Source organism: Peromyscus eremicus, chromosome 14 (genome assembly GCF_949786415.1).
Source record: "Peromyscus eremicus chromosome 14, PerEre_H2_v1, whole genome shotgun sequence".
Classification (NCBI taxonomy): Eukaryota; Metazoa; Chordata; class Mammalia; order Rodentia; family Cricetidae; genus Peromyscus; species Peromyscus eremicus.
This window is the reverse complement of record NC_081430.1, coordinates 80,375,362-80,388,234: the sequence shown is the minus strand read 5'-3', so window position 1 is coordinate 80,388,234 and position 12,873 is coordinate 80,375,362. Positions and strand designations below refer to the sequence as shown.

The 12,873-nt window shown below is 44.4% G+C and overlaps 1 protein-coding gene across 3 annotated transcripts in view; it reads right to left on the bottom strand.

Annotated features, from left to right (window-relative positions):
• The window catches only part of Sipa1l1 (signal induced proliferation associated 1 like 1), a 111,960-nt gene that overhangs the window by 75,167 nt on the left and 23,920 nt on the right, over positions 1–12,873 (bottom strand). For all 3 annotated transcript variants that reach the window (XM_059279675.1, XM_059279676.1, XM_059279677.1), the window contains exon 4: positions 3,852–4,026. In XM_059279675.1, the coding sequence (XP_059135658.1) occupies positions 3,852–4,026 (175 nt within the window). The remainder of the gene's footprint in view (positions 1–3,851; positions 4,027–12,873) is intronic.

Below are 12,873 nucleotides of genomic sequence, written 5' to 3'. Positions count from 1 at the left end.
GAACAAGGTGCCCTTGAGTACTGCATATGCACAGGGTTACTTCCCGAAAGCTAAACAAGGAAAATAATTAGGGCAAGAGCTATCAGCTAATTACACACCAAGCAGTGTTCACAGTACAGAGTCGGAAGGCACATGAATTCCCAAAAGACACACTGGAGACACCCTGTTCAACAGGATGGTAGTCAGGACACGACACACCACGTCTCAGGAATACCACAGGCTACTATAGGTAGCAGTAGCCAAGCTTAAGCAAGACTCAGGAAAACCAAGTGGTCCTTTTGGGGAGTTCACTGACACCCACACAAAACCCAACACTTCAAGGACAACAAAATCTAGATGCTCGGTGATGACAGTCACAAAACGCAGCACTTCATAAATAACAGCCAGGTGAAGTAGTAAGGCGTAACTCAAACCAGGAAAAATCTAGCAAGAGGAGGAAACCCAGTAAGACAGAAACAGAAGACTTTAACTGTCATAAAAAACGTTCAAAGATTTAAAGGACAAAGTGTCCCTAATGAGGCTTGGAGAACGGAAGATATAAAAAAAATTACCAAATGCAACTTCTGGTCCTGGTAATTACCATATTTTATCCGAAGTGTTACTGGGTCAAATTAATGTGGACTAAGACACTATAAAGAAAGAGAGGAAAAGAAAAGGGAGTTTGAAGATGTGCTAACAGGAATGATCAGAACTGGAGCACAATGCTGTGGGAAAAAGTGACCTAACAAAGCCAGAACTTCATCAGCTTTAGTACATTAGTGACACACACAGCCTGTGTGTGACTGAAACCCCAGAGGCCAACCACACATAAAAACAACACACAAGATTTCAATTTAGGAAAAGCTGCAAGTCCACAGATTGGCCTGTGCTCTACTGCAGAAAAGAGTCTTTATGTACTTTGGGGACAGGATCTTACACAGTGAGGCTGGCCTCAAACTCCCTGCGTAGCCAAGGACAACACTGAACTTCTAACCTTCCTGCCTCTACCTCCTGAGCTCCAGGATTACAGACACGTGCCACCATGGCATTTTTTTTTTCCTTCTAAAAATTATATTGAAAAAGTTTCTTGACATAATAGAAAAAGATGGCCGAGAGTATGAACGCACACAGAGCTGCATCCTGTCTCTAGGTGTATCACAGCTGGCAAGGGGCTGCTCAGCTCAGCATGCCGACTGTCTATTTGGGGCTTATTACTCTTTAACATGGGCTTAAATATGAGGCCTACACCCTGCTGACCTGTGATACAAGAGCTAATTCTGTACACTCTTCTTTGGAGCTTCTGAATGAAACACTTTCTGACCCTTTAGGAAACTTTAGGAAACACAGAGCTCTGCTGTGGTCTGGGTGTGGTTTGAATGTGGGCACTCCCCAATATGGCAGCAGTAAGAGGCTGCGGAGTCTTTTAAAGGTGGACCCAGCAAGTTGTTAGGACATTGTGAGCAAGTACTCAGGAGTGGGCTGCTGTAACAAGATGGAGATCAACCCCTCCCAGCTGCCTGGTTTCCTGCCTTAGGTGTGCCCTCCTCCACCTGTGCCCTTGACACTGTGAGGCTTTCACAAGAGCCCAGCAAATGCCAGCACCATGGTCTCATACCTCCAGAGCTAAGCCAGCCATTTTCTTTACAAGTTACCTAGTCTTGGGTATTTTGACACAGCAAAGAAAAGTGGATGAAGGCATACTCTGTAAAAGCAAAGACGTAAACCATTTCTGGACCCTCCTCAGTGAGAAGAACACTTTTGTGGAATGTATTACATAAACTGTACAATCAGAGGCAGTCTGCCAATCCAGGCCCACCTTCCTCTAGTTAGGATTTGGGACCAAATACACACCAAGTGCTTATCTCAGTGGTTCGACTGCTCTGTTAGGCACCAGAGTGCATGCCTGTCACTTCAGAGACGCCTTTATCACATCATCCCACAACTTGCAGTGGTGACTAGAAACAGGCAGATTAATGAACAGCACACAATCTTACGGGCTCCAGTCTGACCATACATTTTCAGAAGCAGAGCACTTATTTCAGGAGTTCTCTGTGGTGACAATCTGTAGAGCTGGACAAATAGTGACATGCACGATTCCTGCGAGGAAGAGACTAGAATATCTGGACAAAAAGAGCTGAAAGGGTACCGAACGATTTTAGAGCTTGTGCAGCTGTAAGCAGGGCCGAACATTAACACATTATTTAAGAGGCAAGGCTATTTATGGCTTTTCATATTCTCCTGCATGTCGTCTCCAAGCTGGCAACAGTAAAACTATGGCAACAGGAAATCCTCCCTACAGTGGAGTTTATGAATGCTTTTCTGTTTTCATGAGTCAATGCCTTATTTAATTTCCTGTACAGAAAACCAGAGAGATTGCTACAGACTGCAAAACATACGTACTAATCCAAGACCATCTCAAAGAAAAACAGGCCACCACAGGTGTCTAAGGACAGTTTCTGAGACCAAACTTCAATGAGTCTCCACACAGGGTGCAGCAGAAGCCAACGCACTGCCTGTCACCCAAGCCACCAATTGGGCGCTTAACTATCCTCCTGTGGGCTTTTGGGGGATGGGGCAGACAACCTCGCAGGTCTCATCCTGGGCCTTTAACCAACACACTGAGCCAAACTGACAAGCCTATTTTCGTAGGGATTCCCATAATAAACAAGCAGAAGGGACACTATCTGGGGGAGGAAGAAACCAGTAAGCGCAAGGAAGAAGAGACAGGAAGTGGGGGAAATACAAGCAAAGTGCAATTGGATACGGCACGAAAGCGGCATAGTAACATCTAAGATAAACTGAGGCTGGAGAGATGGCTCACTGGTAAAGTTCTTGCCATGCAAGCATGAGGGCCTGAATCTGACTCCTTGGAAGCCATATTGATAAAGCTGAATGTGCTGGCACAAGCTTGTGATGGAGAACTGAGGGGGCGGAACCAGGCCAATCCCTGGGGCTCACTGCCCAGCCAGTCTAGTTTACATGGTGAACTTCAGGTCAATGAGATCCTGTCTCAAAACACAGGATGGATGCCTCCTGAGGAAGATCCATGATTGACCAATGGCATCGACATGCAACACACATGTGCAAACACATGCATCACCCCCTTAAAATAACCATAGAAACAAAAACAAAGCAACATAAACAAAGAACTCCCAGACATTAAAGAATACAGATGGGGGTAGCAAGATGGCCCAGAGGGTAGAGATGTTTGCCATACAAGCCTGGTGACCTGAGTTTGAACCCACATAAAGGTAGAAGGAAGCTGGGTGTAATGATACAAGCATTGAGGAGGCAGAAAAGTCTTTGTGAGTTCCAGGTCAGCCTGGTCTACATAGTGAGTTCCAGGTCAGCCAAAGATACATAATGAGATGCTGACTAAACAAGAGAGAGAGAATAGACTCCACATCCACCATGCACAAACACATGTACACACAATAGTATTAAGAAAGAATATAAAAATAAACAAGAAAGCTATGTAAAGGCTGGCTATGCAGCAGAGTACAAGGATTATATAACAAACCAATAAAAGTAAAGATGTCCAGGTCTTTACTTTCCAAATCAGATTAGGTTTCTAGAGCCTTAAATCCCCCAACATTCAGCTGCACGTGGTGAAATCTCTGCAGTTGTGCACTATCTGTGTCCGTGCCCTGACCCATCCACAGCTCTGATGGCACCAATGCATCCCAGTCCCATCCCAGCCATTCGGATTATGGTCTCTGACAGTCCTAGCGCTCCATCTCCCAGCCCGTTTCCCCTCCCTCGCCAGCAGCTTTCTGCAGGAAGTGGCAGCGCTGTTTACAGATGATTTAGCAGCTGCACATCAGCAGGGCAAGGGAAATCAAGCATAGCGGGAAGGTGTAAGTATTTCTTACTTTTGGTGTCAAGCTGTGCACGATACTTCTCAAAGCCTTTTAGCCGAACTCGTTCTCCCAGAAGCTGAAGGAATTCCTCAAAGGCTGGACCTGCAGACTCGTTATTGTACATCTCTTCTTCAGTGCTCTGGCCTGCTTTGCAGTACATGATGCCCACTTTCTGCTGATAGTTCAGCTGTGGAGACAGGGCACACAGGGACATTAAGGAGCGGCCAGCATACTCTACCCTCCAGCGTTAACAAGTCCTGCAGGGCACATGTCCGGCACACAGCTAGCACCCTTCTCAGGAAATCATTTGAATTCTTCTGTCCGAGATCCAAAAACTACAGTGGAACAAACCTCTAACCCTCCTGAGCTAAAAGAAAAGGACAAAGAAGTGAACTGGAATTCTTGCATGTCAATACAGCATCAGACCAGATGGCGGGGTTTCAGGAAACTTCTCTTCAGCATTTACAAACTATGAAAGGTTGATGAACAGCCTGACCAAAACTGCCAATTAATCCTCAATGATCTTTCCCTTTACAAATCTGAGGCCTTTGCACATTTAAAAGCTGAGGTCTATTTATCAAAACGTACTTTAAAATAAATGGTATTGAACTAAAAGACCCATTAATAAACTTGGTATTTGAGCAGAATTTGAGCAGACTTGCACAGCACCATTTGAACAGTGCATTAAACTGTGATCCTAACGTAGAGCTTGGGTAGAGTCCAGTGTCACCAGCACACAGCTAGAGAAACTTCTCTTCCAAACCGTGCTCAAAGGCAAGAGCCTGAGAGGGATTCTGGGGGCACTTCTTAACGGCAGATCAGCTGGGGGCAAACACTCTTTTTCCACTGCACTCAGAGTGAAGCAGTCCCAAGTTTCAAATATGAACTAACAGTAATCGAGACACCTTTTCATCACTGAAAAGCTTGGTCATCCTACAAACAACTTCCAAAAAGATATGAACTCTCAATAAGAAGCAAGTTTGCAACTTAAAAATGTAGACGCTGTGTGGTGGTATTGTGTTCCCCAAAATATTGTGCACCCTAATTAACTTATCTGGGGTCAGAGACAGAACAGCCACTAGATACAAAGGCTAGAAAATGGTGGCACTCACACCTTTAATCCTAGCACTCCAGAGGTAGAAATCCCTCTGGATCTCTGTGAGTTCAAGGCCACACTGGAAACAGCCAGGCATGGTGACACATGCCTTTAATCCCAGAAAGCAGCCTTTAATCCCAGGGAGTGGTGGTAGAAAGCAGAAAGGTTTATAAGGCATGAGGACCAGAAACTAGAAGCATTTGGCTGGTTAAGCATTCAGGCTTTTGAGCAGCACAGTTCAGCTGAGACCCATTCTGGATGAGGACTCAGAGGCTTCCAGTCTGAGGAAACAAGACCAGCTGAGGATCCGGCGAGGTGAGGTAGCTGTGGCTTGTTCTGGTTCTCTGATCTTCCAGTTCACCCCAATACCTGGCTCCGGTTTGACTTTATTAATAAGAACTTTTAAGATTCCTGCTACAACGCTGAGATCCAGTGTGGCCAGTGCTGAGCTCTTAACGCTCTTCCCTAGGGTGCTGCAGGCACCAATGTGAGAACGTTATCTAAGAACAACAACAGGAGAGCCCAGGCTGCCACTTGGTGCTATGTGTTTGCTTAGCGTTCACCGGATTCCGACGGAGCACAGATAAAGGCTGGTCCCACATTCCTGAGGTCAAACAGCCCTCCTACTTCTGCTCCTGAGCCGCTGTGACTACAGGTGCAGCCCCCATGCCTGGTAAGGTGAAGTGTTAGTAACCAGCATATACTGAATACCGGCTACCTGCCAAATACCACATACAATACCCAACGCAAACTTATCATCCGGTCTCCACAGCAGCTTACCAGCTTGACCTTGATCTTACTCATCTGACAGAAATTGGAATGGAAGGAAAGGAATTTGTGCAATGGGGAGTTTTGCCCCCCCCCCCCCGCCTTTTGTTGAAAAACAAAACAGAACAACAACAACAACAAAAACAGGGTCTCTCTGTGTAGCCCTGGCTGGCCTGGAACTCCCTATGTAAACCAGGCTGGTCTTGATCTTGCAAGAGACCAGCTCTCTACCTCCCAAGTGCTGAGGTTAAAGGGGTGTGCCTCTAAGCCTGCATGTTTTATTCTGTATCTGTCATTCAACACATGGGTCCAAAGCCATTTATTTGTAATTCTCAAGCTGAAAAATAAATCAATTTAAGCAAACACACTTGGCAGCAAAAACTGATAAAGGACTGACATCCTAACTTTTAATTTATTCTTCTTCGCATGAATATTCATATATCCTCTGCATAAATATTCATGTGTTTGACTGTGGGATGCTCTCCCATATCACACTGGGAATATTAGCACGTTGTGCATGTATTTTATTATCCTTCTACAATCTGAAAATTTCTCAATTCTGGAAACATATTCAGACCCTGCCATTTGAGGCCTTGGGCCTTTATCAACATTGGGAATCACACGGTTCAGAACGAAATCCTTTGCTTGCTTCTCCTTTCACCCTGCTTAGGTGAAAGAGTTCAACAGCCCCAGACACGGGCTCAACTGCCCAGGGGCACTCTGCTCACCGGTCCCTACACTTACAGTGACAAAGTAAAGCCACAGGCATGAGCCTTGCAAGTAGACGAACTACTACTGGACTGTGGGAAAAATAGCATTTAACATGGCAGTATCCTTACTTCACTTTAATTGGTAACAGGCATACATGTGGCTGGCTGGTTTGTTTTGTATATCACACTTAGGGGAAAAGCAAACAAAATACCGAAGTAAAATCACTGACATTTCAAGCTCTCTCTCTACTCAGCTGGCTGCTCCAATCATCCGAATGTGGCTAATGCTGGGGGAACCCCCAGGAGGAGAGGTCTCATCCTGGCTTTAGAACTGAGCCCTTTGGGTCTTTGAGAGTAAGTCCAGAATGGCAGGCTCTCTGTCCATTACAAAGGCAGTCTTTATCACAGCCAGCTCCCAGGACTGGGTTTGAGTGGCAGCATCTCCTCCCTGCAGGGAGAACCATCAGAGATAGTGATCTGGAGACAGGAGGGAGCTTTGAGTTCCCCTGTCTGGCTGTGCCTCAGAGATCAGCCTGCACAGGCCACAAATACAAAACAGAAGTCAGCCTGCTCAGTGGGAAACATTTTATCACTCTGGGTTTGTAGGTGATTTTAAAGAACTTCTTACAGGCCTACGGTTTCACTGAAAATTCAACAGGATTCATTTATCATGTTAAAAAGCATCCATGCCGAGTAAGATAAGTCAGGCATCTGAAAGCACCAGCCAGCCAGACTCCAGGAAAGGACACAATGTGCCCTTCTACACAGTCACGGGATACTGGGGTCAGTTCCCCCCACAGACAACCAGCTGGTTTCTGGTTTCACTGGTTTGAAAGGAAGAGTGCTTTATAAGAGGATTAGAAAATCTGCTGGATTGTCACATTTTCTTCACTTTACAACTGTGCCAGATGCCACCTGCTCTGTTCTCCTAAACTGACAATATGACTATACACTTGATTTCTGCTCCAATTAAATCAAACGTAGGTGGCATTCTCTGAACTCAAGACTCCTCAAATCCTTCACTAGTGAATGCCAGTTTCCTGCTGGCATTTGCGGCACTGTGCAGGGGTTACGCAAGTGTAACACAAACATGTCCAGAGAAGGGGCAGGTGCCAGTGACACCCGGGTCAGGGTCAACGGCTTGAGCACCATGGGACTGCTATCAGTGTTCAATGGAATAGATCTGTCTTCTTTCAGAGGCAAAAATATATCTGTGTGGGCTATGAATGGGAATATACAATATTTAAATATAAAATGCAAAACAGTAACAATGAACTGAGAATTACCCTGGAAACAGGGTGGGTCTATGCAGTGTACATTTTGTTGGTGAGTATGTCTGGGCTTTTCAGTAATGCAATACAGCTCTGTGTCTCAGACACGCTGCTCCTCTGGGGCCCTGCAGGATCCAAGTGTCTGGTCACACAGCAAATATCTATTTTTTTTTCCTTGTTTGTTTGTATTTTGAGACAAGGTTACTATCCAGTGCTAGCCTAGAATTTACTCTGTAGACCAGTCTGGCCTCATACTCAAAGAGGTTCCACCTGCGTGTCTCCTGAGTGTTGATATTAAAGGGGTGCATTACCAGGCCTGGCAGTAGGCATTTATGTCTATAAAAATTGATGTTGGTCAGTCCAACAGGACAAAAGCTGAATCTCAGCAAAGTGAAGCCATTTTCAACCTGTATCAGAGGTGATGCGTGCACCCATTGATCTGAACCAACAGTACCAATCTGGTTCCTTTCACACAGCACCAACAGATAGATACAATGTTAGCATTCTTGAATTTTGATATAGGGATGCTCAATCAGTAGTCTACTGAACTATTCCAATATCCAAAAAGACTGCCACTCTCTGAAAGGGTTTGTTTCTAGGCACTGTGGTGAAGCAGAACAACCCGACTCACAAGTTCCTGCAATCCTGGGAAGAGGGCAGAGCCAGTCAAGCTCAGGACCAGCTGACTGTATCTTAGTACTAAGGTACTCGGGCACATCTTAGGGAGTCTTCTGTTGCAGGAACACTGGGTGACCAGCACTACAATGAATGACAACCTTGTCTGTATAAACCTTTAGGATTAAACGTCCAATCTAGATGTTTATGAAGTGTGAAATAGTAAAAAGATCTTTCACTGTGCCACTGTTCTTAAAGCATGGGACATAAGTTCTCCAGGGTCTCTAGACTCTTGTCTTCCTCTCCCTGAGAGCCAATGCCCACATCACATCAGTGGCACCAAACCCTACCAGTACTCAGGGTATACAGCAAATGTTGGGAGAGTTACAAGAAGAACCAGCTGCTTTATCCACCCAAGACTGTGGATGACAGACAGGCCCTCTCTTTGAGGACAAAGAGAGCCACTGTTGGACAGGGGACATCCCAGCAGCCTACTAGGCCTCCAAATAATGCTACTGGGGCTGGGCAGGGAGGCCAGCATCATTCCTGTCCTCCATGTGGCTTCACAGAAATGTACATAAGCCTTAAAGAGACCACTGAAGTACCCAGTGTCTGATGCCACCCTGTGGGAAACAAGATCCATAGAGTCAAGAATCCAACCCACCTGTTCCCTCCAGCAGTGACCCCCAAGTGCGGGGAGGCTATTCAAACATCTTCTGTTGATGGTTTTATTTTTTAATCTATAAAATCTTTGAGAAGTTTTGTCTGTGCTTATCAGGACTCAAAAGTGTTAGGCTTCTTCCCATTCCAAACTGGGAGTCAGAAAGAAAAGCCACAACCTTCTTCACTGTGCCATCCACAGACCCCAAGATCCTCAGCCAATCTACCTCCTGAGCCTCAGCCATTTTCATTATATGTTATGTCCAGGATTGTTGGCTGGAATGAGCGAAAAGAGTGGGAGGCATTCTTCCGTCTTTTCAGAAGCAAGAGCTTGTTTTTAAAATGTTCTTCCATTGAGTTCCCTGGTTAGTCGGGGGTTGGGGTAATGGGGGCTGGTCTACAAGGAGCTCCTCTGCCTGCTGGGAACAGGGATTCACAGACAGTGTTCACTTTGGTTTGGTCTCCATAAACATAACTCTCTCAACCTCTTCCTACAGATGAGTCTCTTTATTGTCTTCCAACAAGAATGGCAGAGACTGGGAAAACATCAGTACTGGAAACGTTTAAAATGCTGGCTTGAAATTATGTCCTCATTGGGTATACAAACAAAAATCCAATGCAAAAGAAATAAAGGGAAGAAGGGAGGGAGGGAGGGAGGGAGGGAGGGAAGGAGAAAAAACATAGATGTTGGGTAGGGAAGGTTTTTTATGGCATATATTTTCAAAATTATGTACACTTGCACAGATTATATGCTAATCTATTTTTATCTTTGGCATAATGCAAATAAACTATTCCACACACGTAATCTAATCTTATTCTAAGATATATTGTGAAAAAGTTCTCCAAAAATAAAAAGCTTCATCTGATGGTATTAAGCTGATAATATATCTAACTTGACACTGAGATGAATTTCAATTACATAGGAAAAAGTCTTCATTAAAGCAGATTCTGTGAAAGACTGAGATCAACCACATGGATCATAAAAAGAGAAACTGAAATTATTAATTCATCAATGGTAGAGCACACAATAGAGTATTAACCAGAGTATAAATGACTAGACCTTTGCATACATACAAAGGTCTATAAAACATACTAAGTAAGCAGGAAGTGTCCAAGGAAACAGGGAAATAAAACTCCACGTGTAAAATCTAAGAAATTTAAATTCTAGGGATGTCACTATTCTGTCAAAGTGTCATTCACAGAAAATTGGTTTTAGACAGAATGTTTCCCCTATGGGTCATTTTTTCAAAACAGGCTGCCTGAATACAGAGGACAGTGGCTGGTCAAACTCATTTAGCCTCACAATACAATAACGCACTGTGGCAGTGAACAGGCCAAGTCAGCAGAGTTCCATTCACACCCTATCAAAGGATCAGCCTATCCACTATGAAAAAGGCACCGCCCTTTTCCAGACGGCCATTCTTAGCATGTGCTGCAGGTGTACAGTAAAATGACTACACTTCCTCCTTCACTTCTACAATCTGAAAAGCAATTGTTTTCAAAATTGAGAAACACATTCTCATTTTGAGTTATTTTTAATGAACAACTTTTAAAATGGATGCTCATTAGGCAAAATCACAACTGGGTATACATGACTTGACATTCCTAAGGAAGGCAGGACTGTTGATTCCTTCTACCACTAACTAGCAAGCATGATTTTGACATTTGTAAGTCAGTCCTATCCTGTTTTCTTTGGGTTTAACACGTTACACTTCACACTGGCTACTGAAGCCTCATCAGTGAGACTCAGATTCATCATTCCAGGCTCTTCCCCACTCAAGAGAAGGAGTAGAATGGGGCATATAGTATAGGGGTCAGGAATGTGGGCTATGAAGTCTGTGAGCCTGGATAATTCATGTAAATTATTTCTGACAGTACCTGGCTTTGTCAGTGCTCATCAAAGCTCTCTATTTTTACTCCCCCTGTGTTGGAACACATTTGGGCTTTTCCCAGCAGGTCTGCATAGAGAGGATAATTGGATCACGGGCCTGAGTGCAGGTGTCTGAGATGGTCTGCACTTGGCTGTGCTGGGGGAGGTCTTTTGCTCCACCCCTTGGCATTCCTTTAAATACCCTAGGGCAGGGCCAGTCAGAGACGATGGATTAGGATTCAGGTGCTCCCGAGTCTATCTTGTATTTTCTATCTGTTTCTCTCCCCTCTAGCTTTCTAACTAATATTTCCTGCTGCTCCTACTCAAGAGTACTCTGGGGGAAATGTGGGTGTGAGGGATGCTCAGTGGGCCTGCTTACTGCTCCACGAACACACTGAGCCTTCCCCCTACTTTGTTCCTACTGACTTGGGTCTGGAGCACCAGATCATTTACTCAGCCTACTGCAAGCCTCTTCCCCTTCAAGAGGCACCTTGTTCTGATCCACATCTCTCTTTGTCTGCAGGTATATGTTAAGCCTGACCTCTGTTACAGCCTATCTATTTTCCACAGTCCTTAGCAATCCCAAGGAGTGCTATGTGGGATGCACCAGCTGCACTTACTTTTGAAGCACAGTATTTTATTTTTAATAGAAGTGCTCTCCTAGGAGGTTTGCAGAGATTAAATGAGATGATGCATGTAAAAGGTGACTAACACGGGATCATTTTAGAGACATCAGTAACAGCTAAGATTCCCTGAGTCTTGTTCAAGTGCCCAGTGTTGTACTGAGTGTTAGACATTTCTCAACTCCTGCAAACAGGTCATGACACAGTCTCTCATTCCTCATGCACAAAACAGATGGGATATAGGCAGTTTTCAGTGACTGTTGGAGATAAGATTCTGACATAATTTAAAAGTACCTGAACTGGCCGTACAACTTAAAAGTTCATGGAATACATAGTGAAATTCCTAGCATTTCACATTCAGGACAAGAAAAAAGTAAAGGCAAACTTGCAATTTTTAGAAAGGCAGTATTATGCAGATCTGTAGCCAGTGCCCAGCCTCAGCAAGGGCTGAGAGGGCAGAAAATGCCCCAAGCTTCTGGGGCCTCAGTTGCCTTGAACATACAACAGGCCAATGACCGGAAGGAACTGCTCTGGACACTGTGAGAACAGAATCAGATAATGCCAGGAAAGTGATCAGAACGTAGTAAGAGTGCAACGCACACCTATGCAGTCTGCTTCACCCCACAGATGCTCTCAATTAGGTAACAGAGACCTGACAGTAAGGCAGGTAAATGAAATCCAAAAGTTCAAACAAATGTTCTGAGCCCCAATAAATAGCAGGCAGTTTGAAACCTTGCCAACTAAGTTACGGCTTCTCATTTCGCATAACAACAGAATTAAAGTGACCATTCAAAAAGAGTAAATAAAAGCCTCCAAAATACAGCAAGGGGAATGGGAACGCTGGCTAAGCCACAGAGCATACATTCATGTCTCAAAATGAATTTCTTCAGGTGTCAGAAGGCCTCCTCCCACTCCTGAACGCATGACTCCACCAGCCAAATACAAACAACTAGAGGTCTGTGCAGTGTTTTGTTGTATACCTCACAAAAACAAGTTTTCCTTGGTTCATTTTTGCTTTATGTACTTGAAAAGACAGAATCAAGCACAAACCATTTGAAAGACAAAACACCACAATATAGTGAACAAGTCTGTGTTTTCTTTTTCCAAGCATATTTATATTAGCAGTTTAATAAGGGCAAAAAGGATAATACAGTGAGATTTAAAAGATTCTTTTTGTGAGTCCAGTTTCCTGGTATCACACTGAGGGTCTAATACAAGGAGATACAGAGAGCCTGAATTAAGATGACAGATGGGACAGAAGTGCTGTGTAATGGTTTGTGTGCTGTGCGCTGCACTTGCCTTTTGTTTGGTTGGCTGGTTGGTTGGTTTAGTTTTTTGAGACAGAGTTTCTCTGTATAGCCTTGCCTGTCCTGGATTTTGCTCTGTAGCCCAGGCTGGCCTGGAACTCACTGAGATCCGCC